This window comes from Cydia fagiglandana, chromosome 1, assembly GCF_963556715.1.
Source record: "Cydia fagiglandana chromosome 1, ilCydFagi1.1, whole genome shotgun sequence".
NCBI lineage: Eukaryota > Metazoa > Arthropoda > Insecta > Lepidoptera > Tortricidae > Cydia > Cydia fagiglandana.
Genome location: NC_085932.1, coordinates 10,123,567 through 10,142,140, shown reverse-complemented (window position 1 = coordinate 10,142,140; position 18,574 = coordinate 10,123,567). Strand labels below are relative to the sequence as shown.

General features: G+C 36.6%; 1 protein-coding gene across 5 annotated transcripts in view; it reads right to left on the bottom strand.

Moving 5' to 3' along the window:
- The window catches only part of LOC134663705 (kinesin-like protein CG14535), a 323,990-nt gene that overhangs the window by 12,181 nt on the left and 293,235 nt on the right, over positions 1-18,574 (bottom strand). For all 5 annotated transcript variants that reach the window (XM_063520163.1, XM_063520170.1, XM_063520178.1 and 2 more), the window contains one exon: positions 679-885. In XM_063520163.1, coding sequence (XP_063376233.1) covers positions 679-885 — 207 coding nt within the window. The remainder of the gene's footprint in view (positions 1-678; positions 886-18,574) is intronic.

Genomic DNA, 18,574 nt, shown 5'->3' with positions numbered 1-18,574 from the left:
TTCGTAGTCATTTCAAAATATTGTTACTGTTTTTGGGTCCCGAGAGCTGTTGCTGAGCTGAGAAGGGTGACAAAGAACTAATTCAATAATCTTTCTTCTTTTCTCTTTCTGATTATTTTTAGGAATGATATAGTGATTGTAAGAGTTGATCGGAATTGATCCCATAGATCGAACGTCTCTGCCGCGACCACACCGACTTTTTAGCTTATGAATGCCGCGTCAAACGCTGGATGGCAGATGCGGCTATGCAGATTTTCCTCGCCTCGGGAGCAGCGGCGGTGCCGGTGGTGTTCTCGTAGAGGCTCATTTGTGTCTTGATCTTGTCCACCAAAGTCACACCTACCTATGAAAGTTAAAAGTAGGAGGGAGGTGGAAGTGGGGTAAGTTGTTTAGAGTCAAATGCGAACATCTTCAGCGCGGCCACGCCGACCTTCCTGTCCTCGGGGGCGGCGGCGCCGCCGGTGGTGTTCTCGCAGAGGCTCACTTGTTTCTTGATCTTTTCCACCAATATCAAAAATTACCTGTGAGTCATCCTGGGAGAAGATGGCGTCAAACGCGAACATCTTCGGCGCGTCCACGCCGACCTTCCTGGCGTCGTGGGCGGCGGCGGCGGCGCTGGTGGTATTACCGCGGAGACTCACTTGTTTCTTGATCTTTTCCACCAAAATCAAAATTTACCTGTGAGTCATCCTGGGAGAAGATGGCGTCAAACGCGAACATCTTCGGCGCGGCCACGCCGACCTTCCTGTCCTCGGGCGCGGCGGCAGCGCCGGTGGTGTTCTCGCAGAGGCTCACTTGTTTCTTGCGTTTGTCTAAGGAGAACGTTTGGGTGCCACTCGCGAAGGGACCTTCGCCCGAGGCGCCGACGCGAAGCATCACTTTCACCTGAAACAATATAAATATTATTCTGGTAAATAAATAATATGTTTACATTTAATTGTATGGGTACCTTGCACCCTACCCTGCTTTAATAACCGGAGTCGCCTTTAAGAGCTTACCCTTCTGCCGAAAACCTTGCACAACTTGTATGGACTGACATTTAACTGACGTGACTATTTGTACGTTACGTACAAATCATGTATAAATAGCCATACATTTGACGTGCCCCTCCCCCGCAAAAATCGGCAGATTGTTCTGTACAGATGATGACAGCCACGGCGTCTCCGGTACTAAATACTCAAAGGTGGGTCATATTTAGTCCTAGACCTATTTAGTATTTTTTGTATAGTTTTTATACAGTAGAACATTGCACTATATTATATAAATCTTCAAACTATTTTCTGCCCCATAGTGAGCTCAAAAGTAGTATCGAAACATTACTTTGAATAAATTTAAGAAACGTTTATTTTTCTTTTATTGTCTTTTTACACGGACTAAAAGTATTTTATCTTGTATTGTAAACTAATAAAGGGAGTCTCGTGACCCACATAGGGCTGACAAGCGTGCGTGAGCCCCACGGAACCAATATTTGAACGCGTTGGCAAATATTTCCCTAAGGTCTGCGTGCCTTTGCACCCTCCGTCTTATAACAAAGAATTATCATTCCTTATTATTACACGCTGAGTTATACCCGCTGGTGTAGCGGTGGGTGCTACCGGGTATTGTTGTATGATTGCGTCAAATTATGCTGTAGATGCAGATAGGACCTAAGATGACCTAAACAACCTATTTAGGGAAAGTTAGTTATGTTTGTGATTGATCGGCTTAACTTTGAATGTCAGTGAAACCTGAAACTTTTACCCGTCTCAAATAGGGTTTATAGGTATATTATTATAATAATAGGTAAATTATTCGGTAAATTTGCTAATCGGAACGCAACTTCTCTTCACAGCAGTCTTATTTGAGTACGATTCGTTTAAAGCAGCCATAAAAAAAATGCTTTGGAAAGATAAATATAAATAATTTGGCCAAGTCCGAGATAGCTCGAGGCATTTAGTGTTCCGTACGGCTACCATCAGTTTGGCATTGACATAAACGATATCGTGAACGTAATTTACTTCCTATAGGTATATCTCTTTCGCACTAATATGTCAGTACGAGCGAGATGCATAGAAAGTAAATTACGTTCACGCCCACGGTAGCGTTTATGTCAATGCCAAACTGATGGTAGCCGTACCGCTCGCATCGTTACATTTTACAGAGGTTGTTTGCCTGTTTTTTAGGATACCGTATTCAACTACACACACAGAACAATAGTACAAAGTGTCTAAGTGCGAAGGCCGAAGGCCGAGCTTTAGCAAAATGTCATCGCTTTAGCACAGAGCAATAGTACAAGTGTCTAAATGTGAAGGCCAAAGGCCGACCTCCGCGTAGCCCGAAGGCCCGAAGCATCCAGGATGTCAGTGCTTTAACACAGAACAATAGTACAAGTGTCTAAATGCGAAAGCCGAAGGCCGAGCTCCGCGTAGGGCCGAAGGCCCGAAGCGTCCAGGATGTTAGTACTTAAGTAAACACAGAACAATAGTATAAGTATCTAAATGCGAAGGCCGAAGGCCGAGCTCCGCGTAGGGCCGAAGGCCCGAAGCGTCCAGGCTGTCAGTTCTGTGTTTAACCACTGACATCTTGCAGGCTTCGGGCCTTCGGCCCTACGCGGAGCTCGGCCTCTGTCTAAATGCGAATAGACACTTGTATTAATTACCTGTGTTTAGAACTGACCTCCTGGATGCTTCGGGCTTTCGGCCCAATGCGACTTCAGCCTTTGGATCTTGCGACTTAGACACTTGTACTTAAAAATACTTGGAACAGTTACGGGAGGCGCGCGTCTGTCGGACGCTTCGGATCTTCGAATCGCTCCTTCGGCCTTTGCATTTAGTTAGATTCTTGTACTATTGCTTTGTGTTTGAATACCGAAGTCGAGCATCTCGCGAATGCTTGATGTATTATAATAATTTAGAGTAAGGCCAAGCGCGCACCACGATTATTTGTCCTGCGATAATAACGTCGCAGAAATGCAACGTATGTGTTTATATGTTAGTGCGCGCATATGCGACAAAAAATCGCAGCGATTTTAAAATTGTGATTTGTCACATTTTTCCGCGATTGTTCGCGACGCGATTGTCGCAAAGTGAATTGCAGCATGCGGAGTTGTATGGCCCCTCGCGCACTATGATAATAAAATCGCACCCCGGCCGGACCTCAGTCGGCATTTCGCTCTCCAAACCCCAACATCTCGGCACCTGCATCTCCAATGGAGTCTCAAAATGAGACGCTAGATGTTGACCATTTAATTATGGAAATAGACGGGGATCACCTTTGTGTTATAAATGCTCAAAGTCATACAGCAATCTCATATTAAAGACACGTTTCATGACAAGCGACTGGTACGAAATCCATGTTGAGAATGAACAAATCGTCGACTTTTTCATCGCAGTGCGCGCAGTGAATTTTCTGCGATATATTACAGCGCGATTCTAAAATCGTGTCGCAAAAATTAATATCGTGGTGCGCGCTTGGCCTATAATACCTTAAATGTATACTCCTTCAATTTGAATTTAGAACTCATTATTATTTTTTATTTGATTTTGTTTCTAGTTCTATGCCATATATATAGACTTTAATATTATTTAGAACTGCTAAAAACAAGATCGGCTTACTTTAAATATTTCGTCAATTTTACCTTTGTTTCTAAAAACTGTGATATTAAAATTATTTTCTCGTAACAGGACTGAGGGGCTACCGCGAAAACCGAAATTCGCAATTTGCGGGGATCTTTCTCTTTTACTCCAATGAAGGCGTAATTAGAGTGACAGAGAAAAATGCTCGCAATTTGCGAACTTCTATTTTCGCGGTTATAGCCCTGAATCTTGTTGCTCACCGATCCGTTCAAAAATATACATAAGAACTGAATATAATTAATAGATATTATAATTATACAATTAATACAGAAATGTAATGGTACTTAATGAAAAGGAATATTGTGTATATTGTTTCGACGAATCAGATACTCTCAATAAAATCTATACATGAGGCCAAAGCTGTTCATAAATATTAAATGACTTTATTATCTCTATACGCCTTACTAACTCTATGTGTCCTATTGTGGAAAAAAAAACACAACGACAGTCAAGAACGGAATTCTTAATTTGAATTTATCAGATTTTTGATATGCCTAGTCCATTGGTTGGAAAGCCCGTTCGAAATTGAAACTTATTTGCAATATAATAAGGTCGTATTTTGTAGATCTCTCTCATACTTATAGTAGGCTATTGAGATAAAATTAAATATCCCACAAAAATAAGCAAGCAGAATTAAACCTTGTGTCAAAGACATAAGTCATAAATTTCAATGCCAAAGTTTTAACTAAGGATGTTTCTCGCCTAATATGAATTGACCAGTGTAAGCATCAGTTAGCTAGCCCTAAGCAACCAAAGGTCAAGCTGCAGTTGAAAAACTAATAAAGATAAACTTAAGCTGATAATTTTCCCGCCGTCTCCATGCTTCTTTAAGTTGGGTATTGACTGGTCAGCTGCCTGTTAGCTATAGTTTTCGCGAAAATCGCCAGGACAGAGGTGAAAATTTTTGTATGAAAACTTGCAACTTTAAATGCATTTTTTGACGAAACTATTGCAGTCTAAAATGAAGTCAAAATCAGTCCATCGACTCAATTTTTTGCAAGCTTTCTAATGGTACCCCACACGATTCTTACAAATGAAAAAAGTTTCAGCCTACCCCTCAACCCCCTAAATTTCCCCCTTTAATAAGAAATAAGCAGTTTTGACTTATTTACAATATGAGTGGTGGTAATTGCTATAACTGTTCCAAATTTTAGGTATCTATGTCAAACGGTCTCTGAGAAAAACGTATTTAACTGATTTGCAAGACCGAAGTGATCCCATAAGTGTTCCGTAAACAAAGTTTTGTACGGAACACTAAAAACTGCAACAAATAAATAATATAGTTTCAGCTAACTTATACATATTTGTGTTATTTTTCGAGTATTTATATACCTGTTTGTCGGCATTCTATGAGCACTTATGTAGGTACTTTGTTACCTTTTACAAGTTTGTATTTGCGTCTGTTTGTTGATTTTAATGTGGCATTCCTAGTTACTAGAACTTTCAATTTAAGATTATTATAATATTAATTTAAGTATAAAGTGTGCGTGTGTGTGTGTGTGTGTGTGTGTGTGTGTGTGTGTGTGTGTGTGCATGCGTGCGTGCGTGCGTGCGTGCGTGCGTGCGTGTGTGTATGTTGTTTGGTGGAGCTTTGTATATAATAAAAATTATAACTTTTATAACTAATATTGACTAGGTAATATTCCCTATTGCTTATTTTACGTACCTATATACTCCTGGTCACGCGCAACGCGGTAAGCTAATTAAACCGACAATGAATTTACGCGCCTTGGTTAAGGGTTATTTATGTGTATCTGGATATACGCCAACATGTAATCGAAGGCGTGCCACTAATCCACTAAGTCACTTAGCGATTCAAGTCGAGATCGTGTCGTAATTAATTTGATAGTAATTACTCGACGCGTGATTCGCGGTTCGCGCCGCTACTGTGCTAACTGGCATCTAACTAATAAGTTGAGTTGAAAATTACTTGAACAAGTTGACAGGATGTGCGAGTGTAAACTTATCTTATATCTATGTTTTAATTTACAATTTAGATTTAATTAATTTTTTGAACCTAATATGCTTTCAAAAAATTTATAACATATTTTCCCCTATAAAGTCCTCTTATATAACTTCCTATAAATAAATAAATAAATATTATAATTATGATTAGAAGCTACAGATTCATTTTTGTTGCTTAAATAAATTAAAAACTAAAACGGCATGTTTTTATAGTGGTCGTAATTGTTCGTTTTGTAAGAGTTTACTCAAATTACCAACAGATTAAACACATCAATGTATATTGACTGTAGATATGAATGCCAATGGCCAGTGCGATCTCAAATAATGGCACGAGCTGTCATTGTAAAGCTGCATCCACACGGGCGCCGTCAGCGGCTTAGAGGCGTCCGCTCCCGGCCGCCGGCGAATCAAACGCTCCATTGAATTTAAATCCTCTTGCTAATTGAAAGCGAATTTTTGACGGCTCAATTTTTTATTGCAAGTAACCTTTTTTGTCATGCGGTTGTTTTAAAGATTTTATTGCTATTTTTATTTTATCTTGACGTTGGTTTTTAGTTAAATAAATATAGCCACATTCGAATGGTGACTGCAGGACGTTACTGTTGCAATATTACTTACTGCTTATAAGAATGTTCAATATGGCACTTATTTTGCCAAGGAGATCGACAATGACAACGCCTGCAGCATTGCTGCAGCAGTATCGCTAAAATAAATAAGCTACAATATTAACATCACGACGAAAGAATCTGCTTGTGTTTCTGATTTCATTTTGTATTGTTTTCTTTTATTGAGGTGTGCAATAAAGATTATTTGTATTGCATTGTATTGTAATATCCTAAAACAAATTAAAATTTTCTCGTTAGCACATTAAATTCCCTATTCTACCGTCTGCCGATGTATCAGCCGTTGATGAGTAAATCCATAAATCCTGACTGACGCACGGCCGTTGCTGGCTGGATATCGCTTGGTCGCACGCGCCGCTCGTGTTTAACTGCCTTTATAGTGACAAGCGAACTTGTATTCTAACACCATTTAATACAAACTATAGTTTGCTAGCCAAGCACTAAACAGATGGTGTCGAAATAATTTATACTGTAAACGAACTGGATAGGGTATTGTTCAGCTCAAGCAAAGTCTGGCGCTTAGTCCGAGAAACATATTTGACTAAGTGCTTTTCAGTACTGACTGACTTAAGTGACTGTAGCGTTGCTTTCACTTCAATTCATTTTATCGTCGGTGTTTTGATGGCTAATTGTGGACAGATTTTTGACGGTTAGTAATTGTATTCGATGTAAGGATAATTAAGTGATATTACTATTTCTTGTTTGAAAGCCTGATTTTTAAAACAAGGTGACTTACGACCTACTGCACTTTTTTACTGTACCTATCATATTTACCTGACTCAGTTTGGACACAATATATAAAACAAACTAAGGAAAGATCCTCAGTAAATAGGGTACGATAAAAATATGAAAGGAGCCGCATACCTATGTTTTCATTTCGATGCATGCATAAATTGTCGCCGACTCTTTTGGTTTGCTTATGGGATATCATAAGCTCTTGAAACTCTAATAAACTCTGGTATTTATTTGTCTTTCTTTATTTTGAGAAAATAATAATTTCATCTGTTACGTCAAAATTGTAGACAGGTAAATTTCATTACATGCTGCCAAGGGAGTTGAGGAAAACACAAATTTAAAAACAAATCTCGTCGTCAACAAGTTAAATGGCGCGTCAAGCAGCCTTGTTCCTTTTTTAATAATAAAAGAAATCATTGAGTAACTACGGCTATTTACCACCTTTGCTCTCGTCTCAATTACTTTGTATCGTCGAGAAGGTACCTAACGCCAGGAAGTGGTTTTGACTACATCGGTATCCTTACACTCTCTACATTCCAATTTATTTCTTCACCCCTATAATAATTCCGGTTACCACAGATGATCTTTTACAGCATACCTATGATTTGAAATTACAATAACCAGACACCCAAACGTAAGGGGAACTCGCGCCCTTGTTCAGTTATGCTCGAATCCGCCGAAGAGTGGAGGCAAAATTTAAATTTCCGGAAAATTGGGCCAAAGCCGAAGGTGCAGCGGAGATGCGCGGGCGACGAAGTGGAAAATTAAACAAGATAATGAACCGTTCGCCGCCTCGAATGTGCTAAACTGAGAAATTTATATAACAAACTTTGGGAGTCAATGATACGGATTATGACGCCGGTTTTAGATTTGTTAAAATACTATATTTTTATGTTGTGTAAAGTTATGACTTTACCTACATATGAGTAAGATAATGGTATAACTCAATTAACACATTTCATAAAGGGAATCAAGTCGTGTGTTTAGCATTTGTAGTTGTAATTATTAAGTACTTATCTTCAAATGAGAATCTAATAATACATATTTAATATGCTTAATGTTGCTGTATCAATAGCATACTGTAAAGATATCAATTGGTATTTATATGATAAACAGACAAACTATTTCCACTAAATTCGAAAACTATAATTTTGATAGCAAAATCTTATACTTATATGCTGATTAATTTTACAGTATCCTAGGAAAGTATGGAACCAGATGATCCTTGATATAAATCACGGGCTTGTTTGTCAGGTTATCCTTCATAATATCGGAAACGTGCCCTAGCTTCTTGAGTTCCCATAAAATATTCCTCTTTTATGATAGATTCGAGGTTGTTGACGAAATGAGAGTTTTTCGGCGCGAAGTTTATCGGCCAGGCGCAGTTTGCGTCGCTTTACCGACAGCCTCGAGATATTTACCTTTACGTAAACCTTACGGTCTTCGTTTTGTGAAAAGGCTTTCAATGCCTGTTTATGCGTTGTTTTACGACTTGTACTTTTTGCGTCGTAAAATCAGTCGTTCAGAGTCCATTTAAGTATTGTATTCCTTAGCACGTCGGCATAAAATGGTCTGCTGATGGGACAACTTATTAAGATGCATCAAAGTCAAGAATCTACTTTGTAAAAAAGACGTTTAGTAAAGATTGACGCATCTGTACCATACATTTTTGCTCATTATTGTCACCTACCCCGAATATTTCGCAAGCCGAATTGAATAGGTACTTATGTATTTAAAGTAAATATACTTAATAATTTAATTTGATATGAAATAACATATCAAATTAAATTTATCTACGATATAACTAAATAAGGATTTAAGTCACAAAATATAATTCTACGACGACGTTATGAAATCTCAGCATTACGGAGTTTAGGAGTATACTATTGGAGCAATAAAGGAGTGTCACCTGCGGACACGGGGGTAGGCGGAATGAGCTGCGAAATATCGCTTGCGCCGCCTATATAGCACCATTTATGAGTTTGGCCAAATTTATGACACAGCACGCGAGTTGGTTTTATTATTTCTTAACTGTTTTGATTTTTACTTTAGCTTTCGAGCAAAACACAGGTTATTTTGACTGTTACTAACATAACAAAAATAAATAATAATCGAAATAATATACTGGCACACTCGTTAGTTACATACGAGTAGGTAATTTCCTAGAACGTTTTAACAAAAATATGTTAGAATAAAAGTTTTTAAATACAGGTAACTTATTACAATAAAATAGAATACAAAGAAATAATTATGAACATTTATTGAACTCAAATTTAAACAGAACATAGGACTGCCGCTAGAGTTATAAAATTAGAATTACTATGTATACCAGTCTATTTCAAACGGTACATTTTATGGTTCTCAAAATGAACCACCGTTTCATACAAACGAGTGACTTACGTTCTTCCGTCCCACGAGAGGGGACGAGATTATCCTGGTATGAATAATGTATGCTTTGTCACTGCGTCATTGTTATGTGTGACGCCACTGGAAGATATTGCAAGGCATTAGATACTTCTTGCAAGTTGCCTGATGTTATTTTTGCGATATCATTCGGTGTGTTGGTCTTCATTTGAACAGCTCAAGATGAGTATGAATAGGTTTCTATCAACCCTACGCATGGATTAAAAAAAAACGATAACTTGTTTATTAACAATTTGCTTTAATACATACAAGTACTTATAAATGTACATATAAGTATGTCTCTATAGCTGATTATAATGGGCTGTTAATATAGGTATGTAAAAAGTTAAACTGCTAGTATATTTGCTTGCTATTTACGTGCATACAAGCACAAATTGTTCATTATAATTAATATGGATATTTAGTGTAAGAGTATTAGTATGATGAAGGTAATTGTTGGACTATGAACTAAGATTCACCATGAAATATCTCAGGAAATGCCTTTTAAATCTTATTGTCTGACAAACTAATTATCTAGCCGTGGCTACGCCGTAGCTTGTAGCATGTATTTTCTGCTACGTAGCGAATATTTCTACTCAACAATACAAGCGTGGCGTTTACGTGGTGAATATTATTGTCAATCGACCTTGTTTTTTGTAAGGGTCTGGTGTCTGTATGAGACCAATGCCATTAAACACATCCAAAGTTACATTTATAGTGTAAGTACATATTTCTTTCATACATATTTCGTTTTCATACAATACCTTCATTGTAGAAATATAAGGCTATTATAAAAATATAGAAATATTTTTTTCGTCGATTCAACTTTTATTTAATTGTCTTTCATTAACTAAGTACATTATTTTATTTTATCTCATAAGTGAACAATTAATCATTATCCTTAATTTTGACAGTAGTGCTGAATGACGCCTGTAAACATGATTAACGTTTTTTTTCCAAAGAATATATATATTTAAGTAGATTGAGAAAACCGTGTTCTGTTATGATATCTATCACTAGATTGGTAGCTATATTTATTTCACAATACCAGTACATAGGAGTACAATATTTTATTATCAAAATTAACCACGTTCTCCGCGAAAGCTTCCCTTCTTAGACGACCAATTGAGGTTAGATATTAAATCAGAGCATACGTTTAATAGAGGGCAGGATGAATTATGTAAATCGCCGTAAGCGGTTAACATCGTAATATTGTAAACGACACTTCTCCCCTATATAGGGGTGCACGATGATCAGATACTGGAAGGAGTAGCGAATGATCTCTATTTAATATCCAAGAGACTTAATGGAGGCTTCTTCAGTTGCACTAAATTGAATATGTAGAAGAAAACTTAAAAAAATCACAATCATAAACATGAACAATCAATAAAAAAAAAGATCTTTGTACATAAATGTCACCTATTATATTGAACTTTGGAACCACCATTATAAAGGTTATTAGATATACTCGTAAATGTGTACGTCAAAAATGAATAGATGAAGTTTTCCTAACATGGAATAAATTATGAACATAACTATTAACTATTCTTGTCGTTCTATTTTAACGATCTTTTATGATTATGATAATATTTGATCATAAATATTTGGCGCTTCTAGAAGCATATAGGTCCTTTAAATCAAACCCCGAATTCTTCCGGCGGGGATGCTATCTCAGCCGGTATAAATTCGTGAGGGGGCAGGTGAAAATTATCAAAGGGGAGGCAGACTCAAACCAAACACAAGTTCGGGCTGTCTCGGCGCGGGCGTTTATCTCCGCTAATGCGAACACGAAATAAAACATGGATATCCTGAAAGGAAGTTGCGTATTTTAAATGTGACAACCAGTTTTGCTGCCTACGCAGCCGATGGTGCCAGGTTCGATTTCTGATACTTAGGGCATACTGAAAATTCCTGGATTGTCCTCTTAGAAAAAATAAGTCGTCTCATATATCGGAATCCAGAAACATTCAGTATGGCCCACGTATGTGATTATGATTAATTGTACAGTCGACGTCAAAAATATGTTTACACTTTTGCACCTTACTCCTTTGTAATAAGGAAAAAAGTGTAAACATATCTTTGACGTCGACTCTACATGCCATAGATATTTTTTTAAATGTATTATTTTTAGCTCAGGCTTACTTAAAAAATACTAGGTAAACAGATTCATACAGCTGAGCCCTATACCAGTCCGTAACTCTAAGTAAACTTTTGTTACCTACAAACAACTATAGATACAATATAATGTTTCTGAAATAAATTATTTGAATTGAATTGAATTGTAGCTCTGTCCGTCCACCTCAGTTAGAAGGGAGACCCACATGACAGTACTCATTTTATGAGTCTTATTGAGTTTACTGTCGGAATTCATAAAGGTTATACTTAAGTATATCAATTTCTCGTGAAATAAGTAATGTCTCACTTTTCTCGATTTGGGACCAGTGTGACGGGGCTAATTGATGTCGGTTACAAAGACAATCATACAGACAAAATTATTATTAAAGCATGTTACCACTTTACATCTCGGGTTTAAGCACGCGAAACGTGAACCCGATTACACAACGAATAAGCTTAAGTCGACACTGCGACCATGGTAACAGCCGGTGAGATTCGTGTTGCTACAGATACAATTTAAACCAACTTGTAGAACTTGGCATAACAGTAACACACTCATAGTTATACATATGATAATTCAGTAAGTAAGTAAAGTGGCGCAAGGATGTTATAATGTTATAAATTATGAGATACTTATTTCTGTTTGATTGAAGGTCAAGTTTGTTATTTGTTATTGTAGGTACTTATATTTTAACGACTTATGTTAGTTAAAACTGGTCTGGTTCATAACTATAAATGAAACGATTATTATTATTGAAAATAAAATTAAAAAATAAATAATCAGTAACAAAAGTTCTTAGCTGCAGAAAAATGCGGATGATACAAACTTAATCATGTCTCAGAAGGGGTAAAATTCAATTAAAATTTTATTCAGCCGCCGACTCGAACTCTAAAGCAATTGTAGAAAATTAAGTCCAATAGGACATTGCGAAATGTCGGCTGTTTAGCCGTGCAGCGGAATTGATAGTGGCGGTAAATCCAGGGAGGAATCGCCGCAAACGATCTCATAAACTGTGAAATAAAAACGACTCTCGACTGAATTGTTGCTGGGTGAGACGCATCGTTGCCTGGCGAGCCGTGCAGCGGTAAATAAGTATTGCAGGTACGAAGGCCACTAAGAAGTCAATGGCTTTCAGCTGCGAAAAATAGTTTATTAAACTTTATATGAACATTCTATTAACCTAATACGGGACCTAACACGTTATTGAATCTGAAGGAGTAAGCAAGCTTAAAATTAATAAATTAACATATACCATTTTAGAAAACTTATTACACCTACTTAGCTTAAGCTAAAACACATAGTAAAAACATAGTAACTAAACATAATAAAAACTCCCTGGCTTTGAATGATTCAGTTTTTTAACTGGGTCAGAATTAAAGTTTGCTTGAGTAAGACGTTTTCCACTTTATAGTATTGGCAGAGACTCGGTGCTCTCGCGAACAAGCTGAAAAGAAAATATCCAGTTTGTTTGCGTACACTTCAGAATCTAAGCTCGCGTGCAGCTGCGCGCAGTTTGCGCCTTGTCAAACTAGCCCGCCACAGTAATCCAATTTGCAGTAAGTTCCCGAACTTCCCCAACTCGCTAGACTTAGTGATTTAAATTTACAACTTACTCCATATCTCCTACACTTGCGATTTTAATGATCGAGCCAACTTTAAAACAGATTTTGCTTTTAAATCTTTATGGTCGGCAGGTGTTTTAGAATTTTCTAAACTTAGACATGTGATTTATGATACATAATAGTAAAAGCGATGATGAATGTTAAGTCCATCGTTTCCGAACCTTATAGTTTATCGGAGGCTGATTAGAGTAGGTGGAAGTAGTTACATAAAATTACATAAATAGTACTTAATAGGTATAATAACGATTGAAACGTGGTGCGGCGATTCCCTGACAATGTGATAAGGAAGAAAGAAATCAATGCCTTTTCGTTTGTCGTCATGTTTGCGTTTTGTCACATTGATTATCGCAACCAACACAGACTTCAACAAAAACACTCGAAACGTTAGACAAAACAACGTTTAACTAATAATTAACTTTTGCAACTCGACAGTGAGTTGAAATTCAAAACTTGTTTAATTTGTGGCGTTGAAGAAGCCCCGCTTAGTCACGTAATCGCTCTCAAACTTACTGTGTGACAGTTAGGGGCCCTCCGACCTGCCGCATGATACTACACTTTTACAAATGTTTGTCCAATGTTTCAATGCGTCTTCAGCGAGCACTGTTTAAACGAATTGCTTTTATAGTACAAAACTTACGTTTTCGATCTACTTTCTTAATGACAAATTGACAATCATAATGTATGTAGAAAAAAGGTATCGAGATGAAAGAGGCTACGAAAAGTCACGTGAGTATTTTTGAAATTTCGCATTTCTATTATCAACGATTAGAGTTAAAGCCAAGAAAATTCTGCAGAGATTTTGATAGCCCACGCAGTGCAAGTGTTATTTTAAACGTCAATCTTCTATGAAATTATGACATATAAATAACACTTGCACTGTGTGGGCTATCACAATCGTTGTAGACTTTTCTTGGTCTAACTCTATCATCCTGACTAGGACCCTATATCATAAAAGGAACTAGGTAGATGGCTATTACCCAAGTATTATTAGAACGAATGATTGAAAATGATATATATGTACATAGCCTATTCGATATCGATATTTTAACATATTTTTCATTCTTATACACTTTACATCTAATTAAAAATGTCGCCAAAAAGTTGTTTCCATTCCAGGATCAATGTTTCCGTCAGTTTAGTCGTTCGCTTAATGATCCGCCGTTGTCTAGCTGGCTTTGCTAACTTTTTGCCGAACGCCCTTCGAGCACCATCGAGCCATAATGAGGCACTTTACTCCCCTGCCCGCTCAAATGTTTTGCCTTTTTCACTTTTAAATTTATTTCGAATCGTGGCATTTTATTTGTAACGTGGACGAACCCGTAAGTTGCTTTTAAACGTAACTACATATTCGCTTCTTCATATTTTATGCTCTTGTGACACTCTACCAAAATTCATCCATTCATAACAAACTTAAAAAAATTGTGTAGACTCAGGGAAAACTAACATTAAAATTCGGGTCAACTTCAGTAGAATAACATGTAATTCTAATTAGAATCAGTTGCAAACCCAGCGCTTAGAATAAATATAATTACCTGCGTTGGTTTCGTGGTAAACTCCAGTTGGGAGCTCAAGGAGATTCGTGAGACAAATTAGTTCCGCGAACTAGCGTATCGCTTGCATACCTGATGCAACTGAACTAAGCTCCCAAATCCGAAAGCTTGAAGAAACTTCAACATTAGATGTTACTTGGAAAGGAAGTGTAGGTAAATAAACTCTATTATATAGTCCATTTTTCAGACCGGTTTTAAAATATATTACTAATTGTAACAAGATGATTTAGTTATATACCTAAGAATTATCACACATTTGCTTTAAAACTAAACCTATTTTGGGAAACAGTTTTGTTTTTTTTTCCTCTCAATTATTATTATCTACGACATCTAGTTAGAAAACACATGAACAACGAAACACGATATCCGACACAAAGTGAACATGTCGCCAAGTTTTTCTTCTGCAAGAATTATTTCACCCTTACTTGCTACTTTGACAACTTCGCTGCACACGTTGAGAAAAATACGTGACGCGAGTCGGGAAGGACCTAAACTTCGGCAAAGGGCCTAATTTGGCGAGATGTACCAATGGTGGAAAAGAAAGTTATTGTTGGGAAATTCGTTACGTCAAAGGGAGGTAACAAAATAAGTCGACTTTTTTTTTATGACTAAATTGCGTGCTTTAGATATCTCACGCTTGCATTCATAGGTTATTAAGAATGTTTTTCAACTGACAAACATGTAGCGAGCACCTTCCTTAGAGTATACCTAAGCCATACACCTGAGCGCGTAATATACAAGTGTATCTCCTACATTTAAATTTAGGATTCTACAAAATTTGATCTCTAAATTGTTTGAACAATGTAATTTGCGCAGAGCCTTTATACATTTCTAGCTATAGCTCTGTATCAGCCAACAGTTTTACGGGTAAACTTTTGCAGAAGGGTGACATATGTCAATTACTACTGTGCATCCCTAAATACTGCCCGTGGTCTGAGCGGAGACAAACAGCCGGCTAGTACATAAAACATTCACGTTTGTTAATTCTGTACAGACGCGCACAACAACGTTCAGCTCTTAATTTACTCGATACGGTACTGGCGATATAGGATATATGACAAACATCAAAAACCAATGTTTATTTTAGTGAATGAGACACGAATGTAGTACGAAAAACTTGTTCAACATCAACAAACCTCCACAAAACATTAATTCCCTGGCAAATTCATGTCTAGATAGGTACTAATACTAATGAGACAAATGTGTTTTAGGGTAAGTTTACGGTATAGACATTATATTGTTATGAAAAGCAATAAGTATAATTATTTCCCATAGAAAATATTGTTATACTTACAACAATCAAATCTATACAGATTTCAGTGCAATTTTATGTCGTACAGTTCAGTAAGGTCTTGATCTCCCGGTAAAACTTTTAGAAGGCCACGTTTTACAAAAATGAAGAAAAAATATAGTCCGAGATCGGTGTACGCAGCATAATGAGCCTTAACCACTTTTGTCTACAAGTGTACAAGCAACCTCGTTACGCGACAGACGCGTCAACGCATCGCGCGACGATATACGGCCCAACTTAATAACGGGCCAAGTTTTTAGCGTAAATCTTCCGCACGTGTGTGCTGCGTCGTGTGCGAACCGCTTAATGATTGTTCTAGTTTTCGATTGCTTTTATTTGTAAATAGGCCGTGTGTGGCAAGGGCGGTTCGGAATTAGTTTAACGTTAGCAATAGTTTAAGATGAAGTTAAGAAGTGCTTTGCATAAAGTTGAGCACTTATTAGAAACTATGTGCTTGTGTAGGTACCCCGGTTGTATTATTGTACCAATTAAAATCATTAATGTTGTTATTAGTAATGTTTCATTTTATATAATATCTAGGATCTCCTTACGACACATCTGTCTAACTCATTCCTCGCTAGCATTCTGGTACTAACTAGTCCTCTTTTCACTATTGACTTAAGCGATTATTTTCGTAATAAAAACCTATATGAATGTTTCATATCTCCAAAGATTCAAACTTATATACCTACTTATACATACTAATACCTAGGTACGCGTTCATATTTTAAGTCTCCTGGGCATACTCGGCCGCTACCGAGTAAGTACCTTATAGGTATACTTCAAATTGCAAGCTCATTTCAAATTGCGTCTGATATTTTTCAGCTTCATGAAGATAGAATTTTCTGCATTCTCATTTAATTTCTTTCATGGAATATTAATAACTGACTCTTAGAATTTATTACTAAAGGAACCGATGAGGTAGAGTAATTTAACAATTTAAAAATAGCGCATAGGTAAAAAAAGCTAGAAAACCCGACTGTGGTACAAAACGCTTTAAATTAATTATTCAAAATTAAGGTACCTACTTACCTAATTTATGTACGACGTTTGTATTACTCTTGGAAAAGACACCTATGAATATAAATGCATGCAAAATGAAGGTTAGTTAAAAAGTGAAAAATAAATAACATGTTAACATGGTATTTTCAAACTGATAAAAAATAATTGTAATTATTTAACAGCATACAAAGTAAATATCACACATTTGCCACGAAAACAGTAAACAATAAGAGAAACACGCCTGCCGTTTCGAGTCCCGCATTATTAGTTTCGCTCGTGAACTCGCCGCAAAGTTCACAGGCCCTGGAGAGCGGCTATATTAAAGTGCAGAACAATAAATTTAAATAAAGCATAGTTATGGCGTTTTCGTGTCCGCCACTGTTTTAATGTAACTAATAGCGAGCGTGTAATTCGGTGCTTGAGAGTCGTTTTGGTGTCTCACCTGCAGTCAGGGTTTTAGTTTATTTCAAAGTAAATGAAAGGTGGATTTACCAGCTACTAGTTGAAACGGGCGAATAGTTGGCTAAGAGAAAACTGTTAATTAGAATAACTTTGAGTTGTGATGTTATAAAGAATATTAAGGCGATGCAATTTGCGAATGAATATTAGGATGTGTCCTAAAAGATTACCTCGCCTCATATTCTAACTAGATTCAACTAGGGAACAAATCAAATTATTTTATTAAATATTTTGATTTGTGTTGTTTTAAGTAATCACACTTTATAAATTGTGTATGGCTGAGGTCTGATTATTTGGTCACTTTTTCTTTAATATATGACACCAATTTCAGATTATAATTTTAACAAGATATTTTTAAGTTTATTGAACATTTGCATTTAATCATAAGTTACACGAAAAGTCAACTTAAAAAAAACTTGTTCTGTTTTTTCCATGAACAACCCGTCATTTCCATTGTAAATTAAAACAACAATGTCAGTGAATCAAACCTAAGGCCTATACAATAGAGCTTTGCTCCACTTCCACAGCCTGCAAGAGAATTGGTTTGTCTCGAAAAGAGGGCAGCTTTTGACAAACAGTTTCCTCCCATTGTGTTGGAAAACTCTGCGAAATTGCTTACATTTCAATGTATATTTGGGTCAAGTCATACAAATAATACAAGAGTGATAGCAATTTGTGCACAATGCAACAAGTTAAACAGCCGCTTCAAAACTAACACAATTTAGAAATTAGGGTTTCAAGTTCTGAAGTTAGAAATTTAAGCGTGCACTGAAAGAATTTTTTAGTTGGTTTTACCATATTTCAACAAAATTTATGGGTTAATATAGCACCTACCCTTGAGTTTTGTTGAATCAACAAAAACTGTATTGTTGATCAGTTACGGTAACTTCAACTTATTGCATATTTGTTGATTCAACATTTCAATATAATGGTAAAATTAACCCTCTAACAAGGGGTTGATATAGCACCAACCCTTCGATTTTTAGTTGTTTTTACAAGTAGCACAATGGTTAATTTAACCGTCTAGCAAACTATTAATTCATTACTTAACCTTTACATTTTTGTTAGTTTTACTAGTTTGCACTTGGTGCAAACCTGTAAAAACAACAAACCATGACAGTAAAATTAACTCTCTAACAAGGTTTGGTTTAACGCACTTGAAATGTTAAAAACACAAGTATGTTTGTGTTGAAC